Source organism: Pyxicephalus adspersus, chromosome 2, assembly GCF_032062135.1.
Source record: "Pyxicephalus adspersus chromosome 2, UCB_Pads_2.0, whole genome shotgun sequence".
In the NCBI taxonomy this organism is placed as follows: Eukaryota; Metazoa; Chordata; class Amphibia; order Anura; family Pyxicephalidae; genus Pyxicephalus; species Pyxicephalus adspersus.
The window spans coordinates 99,392,578-99,411,106 of NC_092859.1; the positions used below are offsets into that span (position 1 = coordinate 99,392,578).

Genomic DNA, 18,529 nt, shown 5'->3' on the forward strand with positions numbered 1-18,529 from the left:
GTAATATGTTGGCGCTATATAAATCCTGTTTAATAATAATAATAATCAGGTGATGCAGGCAGAGGAAGAGGAAAGAAGATGGCTGCACGCGGTGATTCCTTCGTGCCGGGATAAAGGTGAATTACAGGATGACGCAGGACCTGATTCAGAAAACATCCAAAGGGATCGAAGGATCTGCAAAAGTAAAAGTGAGGTATTTTTTGTTTACTTCCACTTTAACTGCTCTAATTATCGTCTATGCTGATACCTCAGGCCCTAGTTTACTGCTTTTCACCTATACCACATACCCCCACCCACCTACCAAAATATCCTAATTCCATGTATCTACAAGTAATACCTTAAATTGGTACAGAATGTGAATACTCAAACTGCAAACATATAATCTAAACCCACAAGCCTGCAGAGTCAGAAAGCCTCAGCCGCCCTCAGCAGATTCATGTTACCACAGTAACCTGCCGTGCCCAGCAGCCTCTCTGCCTCAACTATCATGGCGGCACGCACAGTACGTGACGCGTTTACGTCTCCACAACGGAGAGGGGCGGCACGCGCTCTGGTGAAACCGCATTGTTTGTTTCAAAGGAGGAATCTGGGCCGAGCTGCGGCCGCTGTATAGAACCCGGAGCTTAATCACGTCAACTAAACGGATCCGAGGAAAGGGAGGCCGCAGGGGGATTCCGGGTCCCCCTTCCTGCCGCCTGGTCAGGGGAGGGATCCTGGAGCGGAAGTCTTTTGTAGTCGGGTCCGTGCCTTTTGGCCGCAGTCTGCGGTCATCATCAGTCGCCATTAGCAGCTAACAACACTGTCAACCATCGTTTAGTTGCCGACAGGTAAGGAACTATAATCCGGTTTCGTAATCCCGTCCGGTATAAGTGAGCTCTGACTCTCCTTCCTTCATTTCCTAGCGCCGTCAGTGAAAGGAGGATGACTGCTCCGTGCCTTCCCAGTGACTACAGTGTACTCAGCTTTGTGCGCTTGTTTTGTTAGACGCCATGTTTGCTGCTCCTAGCTGACTGGGCGGCTCGGCGCCGGGGAATGGTTGTACTGGGGAGCTGGGAACCGGCCCGCTAAGAGCAGCTCTTTCCCGGGCACTGTACCGGCCACCCATTGATTTGAACGGGCCCGGGAAAAGTGTTTGGTGCAGTGACGTCACGGGGGCTGGCAACTCTCCCGAGTTTGAGGGGAAACCGTTAACTCTTCAGCAGCCAGAGGGGGGATGTTGTGCTGTGGGATGGAGCTCACCTGTCCCATGCTGGAGTTATTGGCTCCTGACAACGGAAGGAAGTGGAAGGGAAAACTTGTTTTGTGGTGGGAAGGCCCTATCAGTACTGGGCTGTCTTCAGACTCTTATCAGTGCACTTTGTTTACATTGGGCTGCATCTCTTCACAGATAAAGTACAACTCTTAACTGAAAATAGAAAATGCTAAGAATAGGTTTATATTACAAACACCCCACCACTGTCCCCTTCTCTGGGAATTAAAAGAAACATTCACAGATTAGTAAACATTCACTGATTAGTTGTGATGAACAGTACAGCCCCATTCTTCTACTTCTGGTGCTCCAACTCTGCTGTGGCCAGAATCCTGAAGCTGAAAGTGGAGCTGTACTGCTTGCCGACACCAAGCTGGATTTTACTACTAATGAGCAGTCATAGACATTGGAGGAGAGGTAACTTTGTATTGTAAAATTACTATTACCATCTTGCTTTTTTTTTATTTTTTCCTAAAGATAAGGGAACATTTGTAGCTCAATCTTGCAGTTTGCAATTCCTCAAAGTGGAATTTATGGATGAAATAAACGCTTATGTATGTTAAGACTGCTCTCCGTATAGTATCTAGAGCTTTTGCTTTTCTAAGCCCCCCACCCCATAACAATTTTCTTTCCTAACTAGTACATTTTGATTTTTCCACTTTTTCGTGAAGGGTGAATATTGCTGTTCTGCTTTCGCCTTAAGCAGCCGTGTTATTACAGTGTCATCTTTAATGAGCCCTTAGGTTTGTGGATTTGAAGACTAAGTGTACTTTACTAACACTTTCTCTGACTCCCCTCCTCTACTTCACCACCACAAGGAGTTTGGTGGTCTCAGGGGACAGGTAGGGGCAGATTTTGGAGATGTTGCGTAGATGAAAGTGACAGGACCTGGAAATGTTCTGATTATGGTGGGTAAATAGGAGGGCAGGTCTTATGATTTGTCCCTCATATTACTTTTACCGGACAGCTAGGCCTGCAGGTAAGAAAATGTACTGAGTACAATCATTACATGTATTACCACAACAGTTACAAAAATCCTAAGTTTTTCTTTGTTGAGAGCCTGTAATATTTGGCAGTACATTGTAGATTTTTTAGCACAATAGCCCCAACTTTATAACAGCTTGCTCCATCTGGGGCTTTGCTAGTTGGTCAATGTTCTGCTGTCAAAGTCAATACATATTGTATGTATATTTTGTTCACTTTGTTTACATAACTTTTCCTTAGTTACTTTTTGTAATGTTTTAGCATCCTGTAAGCCACCCAGACTCCAACCACAAAACCAGTACCCTTGATCTTTGTGTTTTGTTCCACTTTCTCACCACTGCTTTGCATATAGACTGCATGCTTGAGCACCCACTGTGAGGTTAGCTCTTGAAGAAAGACTGGGGGAGGAAAATCAGTGTTTAGATTTAGTGTTTGAAGTTATCTGCTTGTTTTTATTGTGTTTAGATTTTAAATAGTTGCTTCCTAAACTATACATTTGTTTTAAATCCTAGCAGGTGTGTAAGAGCACTTGCTCTTAAGCTTAGGAGTACTAACTCTTAGCACTCAATTTATAAGAGGAATCTGACATTCCCTGAAACATTTGGTGGCGGAGAGTCTTCTAGGTCAATGTGTTTCAATGGAAGTAATTGATTCTCCTTCAGGGAATGTTTCGAGGAATGTCGGAGCCCATAGTAACCCATTCAATATCTGTGACTGTTTAATGGGCACAGGATAATGAAATTATTCCTTTATTCATTATAAACATTTATAAATTCAATCTTGAACTTTTGTTGCTGTATACTATACTATACTTATACCTACAATGGTAATCCCATGCAGTTCACATCGACATTTACACTTTTCTTTTTAGTAATTATAACACAGAATATTACCTGCATCTTGTATGAAGATACTGAAACAGGGTTTTGTCTGCTATGATTGCATGTTCAATCTCAGCGTTGCAAATTGCTGGAAAAATGTGTAAATGACATTTGCATTAAATTTGATATTTTTCCATATAAATTGGCCTAGAAACATCTGTGACAGTTTATAGTCTGGAATGAATAGAGATGTCTTAGACATATTGATAAATGATAATGGCAAGGACCTGAAAGTGCACCGAGACTCATTTCTTTGTATTTCTCCCAGTACCATCCCTGCCTGATATAATCTTCAATGTGTGTAAACATCAACTGTAGTCACGTATAGAGATGACTGGTTTGTCATATTTGCTAAAAGCCTATTTATCTGAAGACATGAACAGGGCAGTGAGCTGCATCTCTGGACAACTCAGTGGCTTATACAATGAGCTTCTGTATTAAAAGTTTATATGAATTTATTGGTCCTATTTAATCCATGGCATGAACAAAGAATAAAAGCAAAAAGTGTATGATTGTTGTCGTTAGTACAACAAACCCATTTGCACCTTTTGCTGTTCTTTGTAGTAAAGTTTTAGCAAATATATGTCAAGAAATACTTATTTCATTTGCTGGAGTTGGCTTCTTGTGGATCCTAACAGACTGCCATTTCTCTTAGATTTTCAATTTATCTTCAGGTGATCATGGTTTTTTTTAATTAGTTAGTTAATGACTGTGTTTTTTTTTCTCCATTACGTTTTACATATAGTTGAATTTTATAAATTGTATAAGTAACGTGAGTTTCCCTGAGACACAGTAGCATGACTATTGACTGTACAGTGATGCAGAACATGCCAGGAGTTTGTTTGACCGCTAATGCAATTCCCCCAAAATTACCTGTACTGTTTTATTCTGTGTTTGTGAGTTATGTTTGTCAGATGGAGACCTTTGCTGCTATATCTAACAATTCAAACATACAGTTTTATAAAATATTTTTTATGTTTTTCAGATCAGCCAAAATGAGACGAAAAGGACGTTGGCATCGGGTTCCTGCACCCAGGACTTCTACTTCTCCCTGTAGTATTAAGCATTCTCCTACTCGAGAAACATTAACTTATGCCCAGGCACAGAGAATGGTTGAAATTGAAATAGAAGGCCGCTTGCACAGAATAAGTATTTTTGATGCTCTTGACATTATTTCTGAAGATGATCCAACCGCTCAAGAAATGAGTGAATGCAATAGCAATAAAGAAAATAGTGAGCAGCCTCCCCAGGTGTGTTTACGGTCTAAAAGACTGAAAGCTAGTAAGGCAAAAAAGAAAAGTGAAGTTCTTCCAACCACCCATGGACATGCTTCCACCAGCACTCTTCCAGAACCCAAAGTACGTGTCATAGAATGTAGTCCCCCTTCTGCTCCCAGTAGGCCTGCTGCATATTTTAAATTTCAGGAAAAATCTTCAGAGGAGCTGGATAAAGAGGTGGAGTATGATATGGATGAAGAAGATTATGCCTGGCTTGAAATAGTAAATGAGAAACGAAAAAGTGAAGGACTTTCTGTAGTGTCTCAAGACATATTTGAATTTCTCATGGACAGGTTTGAGAAGGAATCTTATTGTGAAAACCAAAAGCAGGGGGACCAGCAGTCATTAATTGATGAGGATGCGGTATGTTGCATATGCATGGATGGAGAATGTCAAAACAGTAATGTTATTTTATTTTGTGACATGTGTAATTTAGCAGTACATCAAGAGTGTTATGGTGTGCCATACATACCAGAAGGACAGTGGCTCTGCAGGCATTGCCTTCAGTCACGTAACACAGCTATTGACTGCGTCCTCTGTCCAAATAAAGGAGGTGCCTTTAAAAAGACTGATGATGATCGTTGGGGACATGTAGTTTGTGCGCTGTGGATCCCTGAAGTTGGATTTGCAAATACTATTTTTATTGAACCAATTGACGGTGTGCGTAACATACCCCCAGCACGATGGAAATTAACTTGCTACCTCTGCAAGCAAAAAGGCGTTGGTGCCTGCATTCAGTGCCATAAGGCAAACTGTTACACAGCTTTTCATGTAACGTGTGCTCAAAAGTCTGGATTGTACATGAAAATGGAGCCCGTGAAAGAAGTGACGGACAGTGGCACAACATTTTCTGTTAAAAAGACAGCATACTGTGATGCCCATACTCCCCCAGGGTGTGTCAGAAGGCCACTAAACATATATGAGCTGCCAGAATCTAAAAATGGCATTTGTAGAAAGGGGAATGATAAGTCAGCTAGATCTACATCTAAAGTCAGAAAAAAAGCAAAGAAAACAAAAAAAGCATTGACTGAAACGTGTACAGTAATACCAACAGTCAATGTCCCTGATATTCCACCTCAAAGGTAAGATGGCAAAGCATTATTGTAAAATATGTTTCATTTTTATGAAAGTAACAGCATTACAATTTGATTCTAGTTATCCTAAGCTATGGAATAAAACGTAAAGAAGTTCATTGCAAAATGGTTTTAGCAGGCTGTGAGTAAAGTTATATCAGACTTAGATCTCAATCTTAGTTTTATCTCTGCAAAGTTCTTTGAGTTCATCTTTATTGTTCTTATCTCTTTGTGTGACATTGAAATCACAATGGTAACAACATAATGAGAATACAAGTGGGGAAATATAGGTGAAAATAATGTTTGTATTCAGATGCATAATTTAGAATGTCCTTGTATTTAACCATCCTCTCCTCGTAAAGACTAACTGCCTTTTTAGTGCAATTACATTTATTGTTATTATTTTTATTCAAACCCAGTTGACTTGATCCGGAAGGATGCAGGCTTTTGTTCACACTATGGGCCTGATTTATTAAAGCGCTCCAAGGCTGGAAAAGGATACACTTACATCAATGAGGCTAGGTTATCCAGCAAACCTGGAATGGATTCAGTCATTTTTTAGCAAATGTTTTATTTCTTGACCAGATCCATTCCAGGTTTGCTGGATCACCCAGCTTTACTGATGAAAGTGTATCCTCCCCAGCCTTGGAGAGTTTTAATTAATTAGGCCTTATGTTTAATTTAGTGCAGTACATTACACCCCCATAGTCATCCACAAGGACATCAGGCATTTCATAGAAAGCATGTATGAGCCTCTGAATATATAAGATGCATTGCTACAACACACTGCTGTATGTGTTTCTGTCCATTTTAAGCATTGCACCATTCATTGTTATGCATTGGGCTCAGCATCCCAACAGACAACAATGCAGGTAGCAGTGCATTGCAGTATAACACACAAATGCACTTCTGTATTGGTGTGAAGTGCATCATTTGGTGGATGATTTCATTTGCCTTGCACAGCAGTTGCCTAAATCAGGCCTGTCCATGCATACACTAGACTTTCCATTATTTCTGTTCAGAGTTTGTACTTAGGAGTTAGGATTCAGATATCTTGTTGGATTGGCGACCGGTAAGTATAAATTTAAAGGGTTGCTGGAGTTAACAAAGTATATGTAACTGCTTTCGTTTCTATGGAGCAGTCAAAACTTTTATCAAGTATCAACTTTTATCAAGCATTTTGTATTCTTAAATAATTAGTCATTGACTTGTCTAGTTTGTATTGCATTATTTATTGTCTGCATCTGTAACCTATATTTATTAAATTTGTTCTCCCTAAAAATGTTTAAATGAACCGCAAAATATTTGAGTAAAAAGCCTAAATTGATGTATGTTTGATTTCTTGGACATGTGATTGAAGCCTTAGTCATGTATTCTCTGTCAAAGCTGGCAGAGCTTTTGACTTACTGGCTATTTAAACACCAGTAATTGTCAGTTTAGATATGATTTTACACCTTAAAAGCTGCAAACCCTACAGTTAAAGAAATCATAGAATTTGGTTGTATTATGTTAAAAAGCTTTTTTCCACACAGAAGTTTAGAGTGCTCTGTTGTGTTTTAATAAAATTTGTGAGCCAAACCGAACTTGTAACTTGCTGTAACAAACCGATTTCTACGAGCCCATTCACACATGTACTTTGGAAACATGCAAGTTACTGTAATGCACATGCTGAACATTTGATGCTTTTGCAATAAATGCCACCACAAAGGACTCCTTCCAGGCTCACTTTCCTTGTAGTTGCATTGTGCAAAATGGTAGCATTTTTTTTTTAAATTTTAGAACGCTTTGGTGCACAGTACCACATATGTATGAATGAGCTATGAATTTGGTGTTAAATGCTTTGTTTCAGCTTTAAATAACTTTGTATTGTATGCTTTGTCTCATGTAAGGAATATTTTTATTGAGGTTTTTGCCTGATCTGAAGTGTTTACATATGTTGTCTTGTTCAGAATAAACAAAATATCAAACCAGGTGTCTATCCAACGGAAGAAGCAATTCATTGAGAGGGTTCATAGTTATTGGCTTCTGAAGCGACTCTCAAGAAACGGCATTCCTTTATTAAGACGACTGCAGTCTAGTTTGCAGTCCCAGAGAAACATTCAACAGGTGAAGTTCCTTTTCATGAATATCCTCAACACAAGACCCTTGTGAAATGTTTTAATTTATTAAGAATATAACTTGAGTAACTAGTAGTACTTAAAATGGAGAGTCACCCAGACGTGCTTACCTTGGATGTAATCAAGCAGGGTTTTGTCTCCTCCAGGTCTTTAAATTGAGTGTGATCCTGATTTCTGATCTCCTTCCATATCATCCAGGGCTTTGCTGTGAGTCATGCTTGTCCTCTATTCTAGTCTACCCACTGTAGACTGGGGTATCAGGTAAAGACAGCTCGTAGTAGAGGTCTGGTTGGCCCGTCTATCAAAGGTGGGGGGTAGGGGATGTTATGTAGACAATAAATTTTTCTGTAAAATTTATAGTAACTATAATGTTTTGTTTTATGTACTTTTTGAATATCATTGTTTAACATTTCAGTCTAATGTTCTGTTTCAAATTGCAGATATATGGCACCATAAACACAAAGTTTGATAGTTTGATTTGGTTTCTCATTTACAATTGGTTTCTCTAATTTTTGTATTTTTTATTCAGAGAGAAGATGATGAAGAAGTTCAGAACTTGAAAAAGAAATTAAAATACTGGCAACGGTTAAGACATGATCTTGAAAGAGCTAGATTGTTAATTGAACTTATCCGAAAACGGGAAAAATTAAAACGTGAACAGGTAGTGCTACTTTTTACAGTTTGCTTTGTGATGCATTCTTCCTACATAGATTGTTATAATGGATGTTTAAAAGAACATTTTATTGTTTTTAAGCTAAGTGCTATAAAACTGTCTTTCATGGCAAAGCACAGTAGCTTGAATTAAAGCATATTTGACATGAACTCCTATTTTGTTTTTTAGGTTAAGGTTGAACAGGTTGCTATGGAGCTTCAACTGACACCATTGACAGTACTCCTTAGAGCACTTCTTGAACAACTACAGGAAAAAGATCCTGCCCATATTTTTGCTCAACCTGTGAATCTTGCTGAGGTAAGGGTTACAGAAGTTAATACCACGGATCACTTTGGGAAAACTGATACCCTTTTAAATTAAGATGTCAGTGATTGGACACCTTTTCTACCTTTTTTTTTCTTTTTTTTTCTTTTTTAGGTTCCTGATTACATGGACCACATAAAACATCCTATGGATTTCTCTACAATGAAGAAACAGTTGGAAAATCAAAGATACAGTAATTTAAATGAATTTGAACAGGACTTTAATCTCATTATTGAAAACTGCATGAAGTACAATGCCAAGGACACAATCTTTTACAGAGCTGCTGTTCGTTTGCGAGATCAGGGAGGAGCATTATTAAGGCAAGCAAGGCGTGATGCTAATGCTATTGGCTTTGATGAAGAAACTGGAATGCATTTACCAGAGCAACCAAAGATTGAACCTCCCCCACAATTTTCCTGGGAGGATGGTAAGTTAACTTTTAATGCTTTACATTAGATTGGGTAAAGCAGGCCCAAAAACTCCAAACCTCTTCTCTTCAAAGTATGCCGCCTTCTTCGAAGGCTTTAATTTTATTCCAAAAAACCAAGGTATTTTGTTCTACCAGTTTTGGTTTAGAATTTAACCTTTGTGGCCTACTGTCCTTCCTCACAAATATAAATATTGTACCCACTATCAGACAGCTCTGTCAGTGTAACATTCTGACATGAGTTGTCACGAGAAACCACGGCTTGCTGCAGAAAGAGCTGGCATTTGTTTAAACCTGAGACTGGGAATCACTGAGGTGGAATGTTTCAAAACACAAGATGCTGGAAAGGTGAGTATTGAAAGTGTTCCAAGGGATATTATTTCTTTTTTGGTTACCCTGTTGTAAAATGTCCGGTAAGACATCCCCCGGGATCTGAGCTGTGTTGGTTATGTGCAGGGACACAACCCGGCCACTCTCCCATCACAGACTCCGATCTGCGATGAGAGAGTGGGCGGGGTTATGCCATCATGACATTCAGGGGCCTCATGATGGCATAACTCCGCCCACTCTACCATCGACCCGGCCCCTCTGGCAAATTTTTTTTTTTAGATTGTGGCCCCTGACTAAAAAAGTTTGCCAACGCCTGTTCTAACATTTGCATTGAACATGAACCATATCTCTTTTGTAAGCATTCCTGTAGTACAAGCAAATGTACATTTTAATTCAGCAAGTCATTAATTCTTCACTATTTATATATCTGCAGTTGATAAGCTACTGAATCCTAATAACCGTGCGCATATGCCCCTGGAAGAACAACTAAAAGAGCTGTTGGAGAAACTGGATTTGACTTTTGCAATGAAATCTAGTGGATCCAGGAGTAAACGGTTAAAATTGCTGAAAAGAGAAATTAACAATGTTCGTCAACTACTGTCACAACAGCAAGTGCAGCCGCCACAAATAGAATCTGGCATTGGAAGCTTTGAAGAGGAAAGTGGGTCCACAGTTGAAAACGATGGTGAAGAAGATGGTAAGAGGTTTATTTATTTTTTTTGTTTTCATACATGCATTTTAAACAATGTGAAACAGTTACAGTTGTATATACTATTCAAGGTCTACAGAAAATGTATTCATATTGCTTCCCCAGATGAATATCTTTGTTCTGATGTTACCAGGGTCAGCATTTGCAAATAAGGTGATAGTCAGTTGAAGACAGTCAAGTAAATTTTTATGCCAATGCAGTTGCCTTTGATTTTGACTGTCGTGCACAGTTCAGCCTCAACCTTGGTGCTGCCTCTTGTTTGGCAAACTGGCAGAAATTTAAAATAAATTTGTCTGATGGATTTCTCTTGGAAATCACTTGAGGATAGGCACACTGAGACAGGCACTGTCAGCCTTACTGAAACTCAAGAACTTGCCTCAAGTAAGTTTGGTAAAAAGCTGATTACACCCTGATATGGTTACATTAAAGAGAGCAGAGGCTGTAATGCTCATACAGAGCTGTTGCCTTTTTGGGGCTAAAGCTGTGCAGAAATCCAGCATACTGCAAAATGAAGATCTCAGAGGTGCATACATTATTGTAGTTAAATATGACATATTGTAAATGTGGGAAGGTAGGGAAGCAGCAAAAAGAAAATGTGAAGTAATCATTCATGCAGGCTTATTTAAGCTACTAGGTTCACTTAATTTGCAAATCAATGAAGGTCTTGGGAGTGGTGGTATAAATGGAAATATAAATGTAGAATAATGTAAATGTTCAGGTTGAGTAAAACAGTGGGTACCTGCTGCTCTTAAAAACTAATCTTCATTTGACTTATTTCATGTTGAACTTACACGTAGCAGATTCTAATAGTGTCATGTTGTGTTATATCAAGGCAGATATTTTAAATGCACACTCTAGCTTTGTAAATCAACGCAGTCCTGAACTGAAGCTCCTTATTCAGTTGGAGTTATATATAAAAACTCCGAGAAGGGAAGGTGGTGTGCGCTTGTTGACCCCTTGGCTGTTTTTTATTCAGCATAATGGTAAATTGCTAAAAACAAATACATGAAACTACAGCCTTGGCGTGCCAATTTGCTGCATTGAAGTGGTTAATATGAAATAATCATATGGAAATAATCATATTTACCTAACTGAAAGGAAAAAAGGTTTAGTCCTAAACAGAATTTAACAAGGGAAAAAATATGCAAAATATCTATGCATTCTGTGAACAGAGCAAAGAATGATACTGCTACTTTGACAGCTATAAAAAAAAAACCTTTTAACATTATAAAATGCAGGTGATAGAATCCTGTTGGCTTTTTAAACAAGAGCTTCTTATCTGAAAAGGTATGAAGAAAAATACTTTCTTGATGTCTATGTTCTAAATTGAAGCAAATGTAAATGCCCTTTTTAGAGTATATTTGCTGGTAAGGTATAATGAAAACACATTTACTAGTTTACTAGTGGTTTTATAGATTACGTTATTCAAATACAGAACACATTATTTTCAGTAGATTAATCACAGAAGTGTGTGTGTGTTTTTTTTTAATATTGTATACCAGTTTTGTTGCTTTGAGTGGAAAAGAGCTGCATGTGTAAGCATGCCTTTACAGATGCCTTTACAGATACAGATGTGCCTCATAGGCTTGAAGCCTATATTTAAAATATAGGAGGGTTAATGCTGTGAGTTGAACCTAAAAATTTTTGCAGGTTTATTTTTGATTCAATTTTTCTCTAACTGTATGTCTAACACCGTTCAATTTGTTACCATTTTCTTAAGTTTTACTTTGAAAAGCTTCCGTTGGCAGATTAAACTGAAACTATGTTGTTCCTGCATAAACTTCAGAAGTTCCAGTATGGTTTTTTTTTGTAGTAACATATTTCAAAATTGCTAATACCTAGCTCTTTGAGGTGCTAGTTTTGTAACAATGCTAACCTTGCTATGGGAACACCGGGGCACACTTCCCTTACTTTTTTGGGTACACTCTTCATAGCATTATGAACTTTAGAAAGTAAGTCTGTGAAAAATATTTACACATAAGGTTTAGCACGTTCCCTAAAATTGTTACATTGGTTCTTAACCAGGCAACATCAAAAAGAATGACAAGGAAACTTGTGTTTTTATCATTTTCTCTGGCTCCAAGTACATTGTGCTGTTTTCAGAACAATTTGCTCAAGGAAGATAGGACAATTCATTGAACTCTATTCCGAGCAGATCAAATGTTTCCACTTAGTACCTTATCATGGTAGTTGGGGTTAGTATGTTTTTTACAGTACACATTGATGCAGACAACCTGGGTTCATATACTTTACACCACCTAGTGCATCTGGGATGGTCAAGTGTCCATAAACTTAAAGCCATAAATGGTATACTTCTGACGATGTTTGTGTAATTTTTTGTCACTAATTTGAGTGTCTATTAATGAAATAGCATGGCAATAGGACTAGTCCAGAAATTAGGTGTCCAGGTTTGTGGTTGACCTGTATTCTGTTGTTCACTCTTCCTTTCCTCCTCCTCTTCCACCAATAAAAATAAAACTTCCAGCATCTATGTGGCTCTGGCTTGGTGTGCTGTTTAACAATATGTAGTTTTATATGAGGAAACAAAAAAAAAAAAAAAAAAAAAAAAAAAAAAAAAAAAATGTCATAAAGCTTTTCACTGAAGCGCATTGTGTCCTTTGTTCTTACATAATTTGATGCCCATGTCAGACAGCTGTTCTTTTGCATGGTTTTGTTCTTGCCTCAATGAATGGATGCCATATGGTGTCCTCTTATATTCAACCTGAGAAGGCATTAGGAAATTCATTGCATAAATAGTTTGTGTTCTCCTTTGTCTCCATAAGCTAATTTTATTGAACCTAATACATTTTTAAGTTGCAGGGAGCTTCTTGATTTGTGAACACCATACATGGTGTTTTTTTTTTTACCCATGGCTCCTCCTTATACTGTTCATTATTTTTCCCCTTGACGTTTTATCTTTTTCCACATATTGAGAGGCTAATTTCAAGGTTAAGTCTTGGGCAAGTACCTTTTTTAAAGGGAACATTAGGGAAGAGAATCATTGTAATATTCATTTGTTGATCTTTTTTTATTAGGAAATATTGGTATGCAAAACATGGTTTCCAATTATAGGTTTTATGTTTATTCTGCTTATAAAAAAATAACACCAGCACTTATTAAACTTATTATTTTTTTTTTTGCTCTTTAGGCTTGGTCTACACTGACATTTTCCCCAGCGTTTAACCCAAGGTTTTAAAAGCCCATGTTTGAAATTCCCATGCATTCCAATAGGCTAATCTACACCAGGACGTTTTCTTGCGGCATATTAATAAGGGTTTATCTTAAAACGTTGCTTGTAATGTTTAAAATAATAAAACGCAGGGTAAACACGGGAAACCGCCTGAAAATGCTCCCATTGAATTAAATGGAAGCTTTTACAAGTGTTTTTAAACTTTTTATGAAAGCTTTTATAAGTGTTTTTGGCAGTGCTTTGAAGCCTGGAAGCCCCATTTAATAAGGAGACTCCCAGATCTCCACCGCCCCACCCTGGGGAATGAGTACAGGGGTACATAAAACCCGTTACTCATTCCCTGAAGGATTAAAATATGTAAAACATAGGACGAGATTTCAATCATAAAGTATTTCAGTAAGTGTGTGTGTGTTTGTAACTAAACTTTTTTTTTTTTTTTTTAAATACAGGTTATCCCACAATGACAAGATGATTCCCACGGCTGCATTCATTCATGAGAACAGCTGTGGGACTCCTCCTGACAGTTAGGGATCTCCAGGCACTAGGGGTTAAATGAGGACAAGGCTCCCCATTCACCTCTAGTGCTGTGTGATTGGCTGAGGTTTTCCTTTTCTCAGCCATTCAGCACTATACTTGAATGGGGAGACTTGTCCATATTCACCTTTAGTGCTTTGTGATTGGCTGAGAAAAGGGAAACCCTGATGACAGCTCAAGTATCATCAGGATTTCCCTTTCCTCAGCCAATTAGGGAGTGGAGCAATCAGCGGAGCTCTGCTATGCTGACAGTTCCGCTCCCCTGATTGCTCCTGCAGCTCTAGAGGAGCTGTAGTATGTGTTGGATACAGAACACCTGTCTGAGTTCACTCATTCTAACCTGGCTAAACCAGATGGTCAAAGATCTAGAACCCAGATGACTTAGTGAATGTCAGTTCTTGTTAACTGAGTAAGGAGATGAAGCATCATTTTTTTTTTTTTTACACTCAGTAGGTTCCCACACTTTCCATTCAGTGGACAAAATCACCCTATTGAACAATTTCCTTTCTATTCTTGGTGAACCTGTCAGATTCACCAACTAAAAATAGGGAGAGTGGGGAGGGAGGATGAAAACAGCCACCACATCGAAAACAATTTAAACTTTCAATTTTTTTTTAGTCTTAATCAGGCTGCATACACAAGTTCAATAATTGTTTTTGGAAAGGATGCATGAACTCCTCCATGGAGAGGGGTAGAACGACGGATCATAATGATCATTCATTATGATCATTCATCGTTTGTTGCTTGTGGATCCACTGGGACGAACTGCAAGTGTTGTACACATGCCTGTCCAAAATCAGCCCTAAAGCGATTATCGAACGGGAATCATCTGACGTGTGTGTGGTAGCCTAACATTCGTGTGTGCGTAGCCTAAACGTTTAAAGATCAACTATTGTTTGCATTTATTATTACAGGTCAGTGTTCTCCCCAGCCCTTTTTAGCTGGGCGCACCACCCGGCACTTTTCAGTAACCACCTGGCTGTTTTTATGTGGCTACTGAAGAGTTGGGTCACAATACAGGGGATGCCACCTGCCTACAATTTCTTCCCACCCGGTTAAAAAAAAATCCTGGGTTGACCACTGCAGGTATACACAGCAAGTTTTACTTTAGATGTATATGAACATTTGAAAGACAATGTCTTTTTCTTCTTCCATGTTCTTCTATTCCTTTAGTCATGTTCAATGATTAAAGTAATTGAAAGTAAAAGACAGACCGTTTTCTACAGTGACTCCACAGTGTTTTGTGCATTATCTGGTTTGCATTTTGCTGACAACTTTTGACATAAAATCTTGCACCTGAATGCTTGCAAACGTAATTTATTTTTCCCTTTTATTACGGCTTTTACTGCATAACTAATTTACTGCTATTTATTTTATAGTAATGGTTGATAATTTGGTTTGCAGAATATTTTAATTGAAATTATTTTACTGTATGTATTATTAGATCCTTAAGCACTGCATCTGTCCTATACCTGGTTATATTTTTTTCCAGGGTCTCAAATGTCAACTTGCTTATTCCACCTGTTGCTGAATACTTTTATTTCCTGACTGCAGAATCACTTTTTTTAAGCAAAACTAAACCGGACTTATACTTGCCTGTTCTGTTGTGTTGCTGCTATTTTCTTTTTCTTTTTTCTTTTTTTTTTTTTTTTTCTTTCTTGTGTTGATATTCGGTCCTTCTAATTGATCAGGATGACCTAACTCCAATGCACCAAGAGTTCAGTCCCAGTAGCCACTGAGAGAACTCCAATGTACATGCACGGCCCAGCAATTTTGACAGAAGAGACTGCAATCAGGCAGGTAAAAATGTTTATTGCAAAAGGGACAAGCTTGTCCCTTTCTGCGTTAAAGCCCTGCCTGATGACAAATTTTAGTTCCACTTTAGGGCACTGGATGACAGGTTTAGGTACATCAGCAAAGGTAAAGTAGATAGTGGCACATAGTCTCAAAACAGAATTTGAGACCTTAAAAAGCATTATAAACCTTCAATTGCTTCATAAATAAATCGCAGAAATGTTGTAAAAGATATGAGCTTTCCCAGCTTTTTCCTTCACAACGTAATTTTTAGTAAAAGAAAAAAATTGTAATTGTGTTTAACACTAAATCTTCCCTTTTAATTCTATTTCAGTGTATTTCTTCTGTATGTTTAATTTTGTAAATCTAAGGCTCCACACTACTTCTTTACACATGTGAACTATGCCACCCAAAGGTATTGAATGAGGGAGGTAGTGCCCACTGACAAATGTTGAAACACAGGTTCACTAAAAACAATGCCTGTTGAATGACCAACAAGGTCACTGGTAACCACCAACTCCTTTTTTGAGCTAGGCCTACATCTTTCTTCCTACATTTTTCGATTTTTTTTTTTTTTTTTTGTGGAAAAGCCAGCCAAAGTGTGTCCAGCTATGGAAACTATTTAGACTATACACTACTTTTTAGGTCTGTTTGCTAATCTTGATGCACTGACCAATGACTGTTTATAGGTTATGGTGGCATGAGAAGACTTAAGTGACCATCCAAGTACAGTAATGCTATTTGCACTGGTTTAGGTGGTAATGTTCAGTTATTGTGCTAGTGTGAAAGTTTATGCCATAGTGCTAGTTTTGGCCTTTGAGACTACAATTGCAAGCAGCCACAGTTTGGGTCCATTGGTCAACATGAATTTAAAAGGGAATTCTGGATGGCACACCATTGCCTGTGCTGCGAGTATTTTTGGTGTCATTAAATTCACAGTGCTTTTTTGTAGCAAAACATTAATTCTCTGGTAAAACATATTTGCTGTGCCCACAACAGGCAGGAGAAATGTCACCTGTATTGCCTAATGCAGTTTTCTATGACACTACTTCGTCTTTATTTAACCTCAACATTGGTACATGTGTAGTAAATTCTCCATGTCTTTGAACTCTTTCTTCCAATTCATGCCGAGAGCATGATGGGGAAGACAGTGCCAAAAGATACCCATATACCCATGTCCAAAGCAGAAAAATGTAAATTTTTTTTTTTTTAATAAAAAATAAAATAAATCTAGCTAGTAATATCTATTTTAATACTTGTAGCTATAGCAGGGTAACCTAGAGCAAAATATGTGCATTTCATAAGTAGATGTATATAGTTCCTTATGTATGAATTTTCTAAATAAAGTAGATTGTAACAGCTATTGTAAAGAGTTGAGATATTTTTGAAAGAAATCCTTGATTTGATCAATTAAAATATAGAATATAAGAAATACTAAGTAAATTTTAAATGTAGTTTTGTAGATGTTATAGTCTAAATGTTTTCCCTGTTATGTACTTGTTTAACTTTGTGTTTTAAAATGAGCCTTTTAATAGACTAGTTTTGTTTTAAAAGAAAACATGTATAATTTTTATACAGCTTTCAAAAACGACACTTTATTTATAATTTTTTCAGGAGATAAATCTCCCCCTAAACTTGAACCATCAGATGCATTACCTCTACCTTCAAACTCGGAGACTAATTCAGAACCACCAACCCTCAAACCAATAGAACTCAATCCAGAGCAGAGTAAGCTATACAAAAGAGTCACTTTTGATAATGAATTACATAGTGCTACTGTTCAGGATGAAGTATTAAATGGACACAGTTCAGAACATTTACTTAAGGACAGTAATCTCAGTGATTCGACCGATTCTGAAGTTGCGGAATCATCAGCTGATGTAAACAGACGTACATCTATTCTCTTCCGCAAATCAAAAAGTGTAAGCCCCCAAAAGCCTGCAAAGAACAGTGAAACCCAGCCAACTTCACCACAGCTAGGGACCAAAACCTTTTTGTCTGTAGTCCTCCCAAGGTTGGAAACTCTCCTGCAACCAAGAAAAAGGACAAGGAGCTCATGTGGAGAGTCAGAGCTTGATGAGGAGTCCCCTGTGAAACGTTTGGATACAGGTAAATACATTCATTTGCTTCTCCCATAAACACAAGTTAAATATATCATACTTACTAGTTTATCTAGACCTTTATACTCGTCTATATTAAGATGTATGTACCATGATGTCATTTAGTGTAACTTGTATTTATATCTGCTCATTAGTTGCAGTATATGGTGTGTTGCTGACATCCATGGCTTTATTTTCTTTGATTATTTTATTCCTTTACAGGAATCCTTTATTGGAACTCCAGGCAAATACAGTATAATTTTAAAATTATTTGTAACAGTAAAAGTTGTTTTAATGAAAATTGATTTCTGCAGGTTCAGTTCATTAGGCTATGGTGCATATGTTTTACATAAACATAATTGTCTTTTAAAAATAAGTTGTATCATTATAGCTTGGTGAATTGAGCCTTAAATTCCATAGTTTGCCCCATTTTTTTTAAACATTCAGGAAAAACAAATGGCAAGTTATTTTCCCTCATTTTTTTGTAGAAGGTGTGTGTATATTGGCATCCATTGTCACATCCTTAACTAGAATGGTATGTAATATACAAATCCAGGCATTACTCTCTGCATTAACATAGAGAAGGCCCCAGAATATAGGAACGTAAAACAAAATAACTGTCATGGGACAATTTAACAACAAGTCTCCTTCAGCATGGTTTCTTACAGTAAGGGTCATACAGGAATTGGGCTCGTAGGAAAGTTAATATTGATTTAAAAAGGTAATTTGACCTTTAGACAACTTACATACACCATTTATTATGTTGTATTTTCGTTATTCTGGTTTTTTTTTTTTTTTTTTTTACTAAACAGTAGCCAAAGTACAATAACCAATAGCAGTCAATCTTCTTTTGTTTTTTAACCATATTGCACTATTCTAGAACCGATAA

At 37.7% G+C, this 18,529-nt stretch overlaps 1 protein-coding gene across 1 annotated transcript in view; it reads left to right on the top strand.

Annotated features, from left to right (window-relative positions):
* The first annotated feature begins 554 nt into the window (after window positions 1–554).
* The window catches only part of BRD1 (bromodomain containing 1), a 35,193-nt gene continuing 17,218 nt past the window's right edge, over window positions 555–18,529 (top strand). The window contains exons 1-8 of the mRNA XM_072399037.1: window positions 555–827; window positions 4,100–5,473; window positions 7,414–7,570; window positions 8,111–8,242; window positions 8,423–8,551; window positions 8,672–8,984; window positions 9,748–10,011; window positions 17,156–17,650. Coding sequence (XP_072255138.1) covers window positions 4,110–5,473; window positions 7,414–7,570; window positions 8,111–8,242; window positions 8,423–8,551; window positions 8,672–8,984; window positions 9,748–10,011; window positions 17,156–17,650 — 2,854 coding nt within the window. The 5' untranslated portion in view covers window positions 555–827; window positions 4,100–4,109. The remainder of the gene's footprint in view (window positions 828–4,099; window positions 5,474–7,413; window positions 7,571–8,110; window positions 8,243–8,422; window positions 8,552–8,671; window positions 8,985–9,747; window positions 10,012–17,155; window positions 17,651–18,529) is intronic.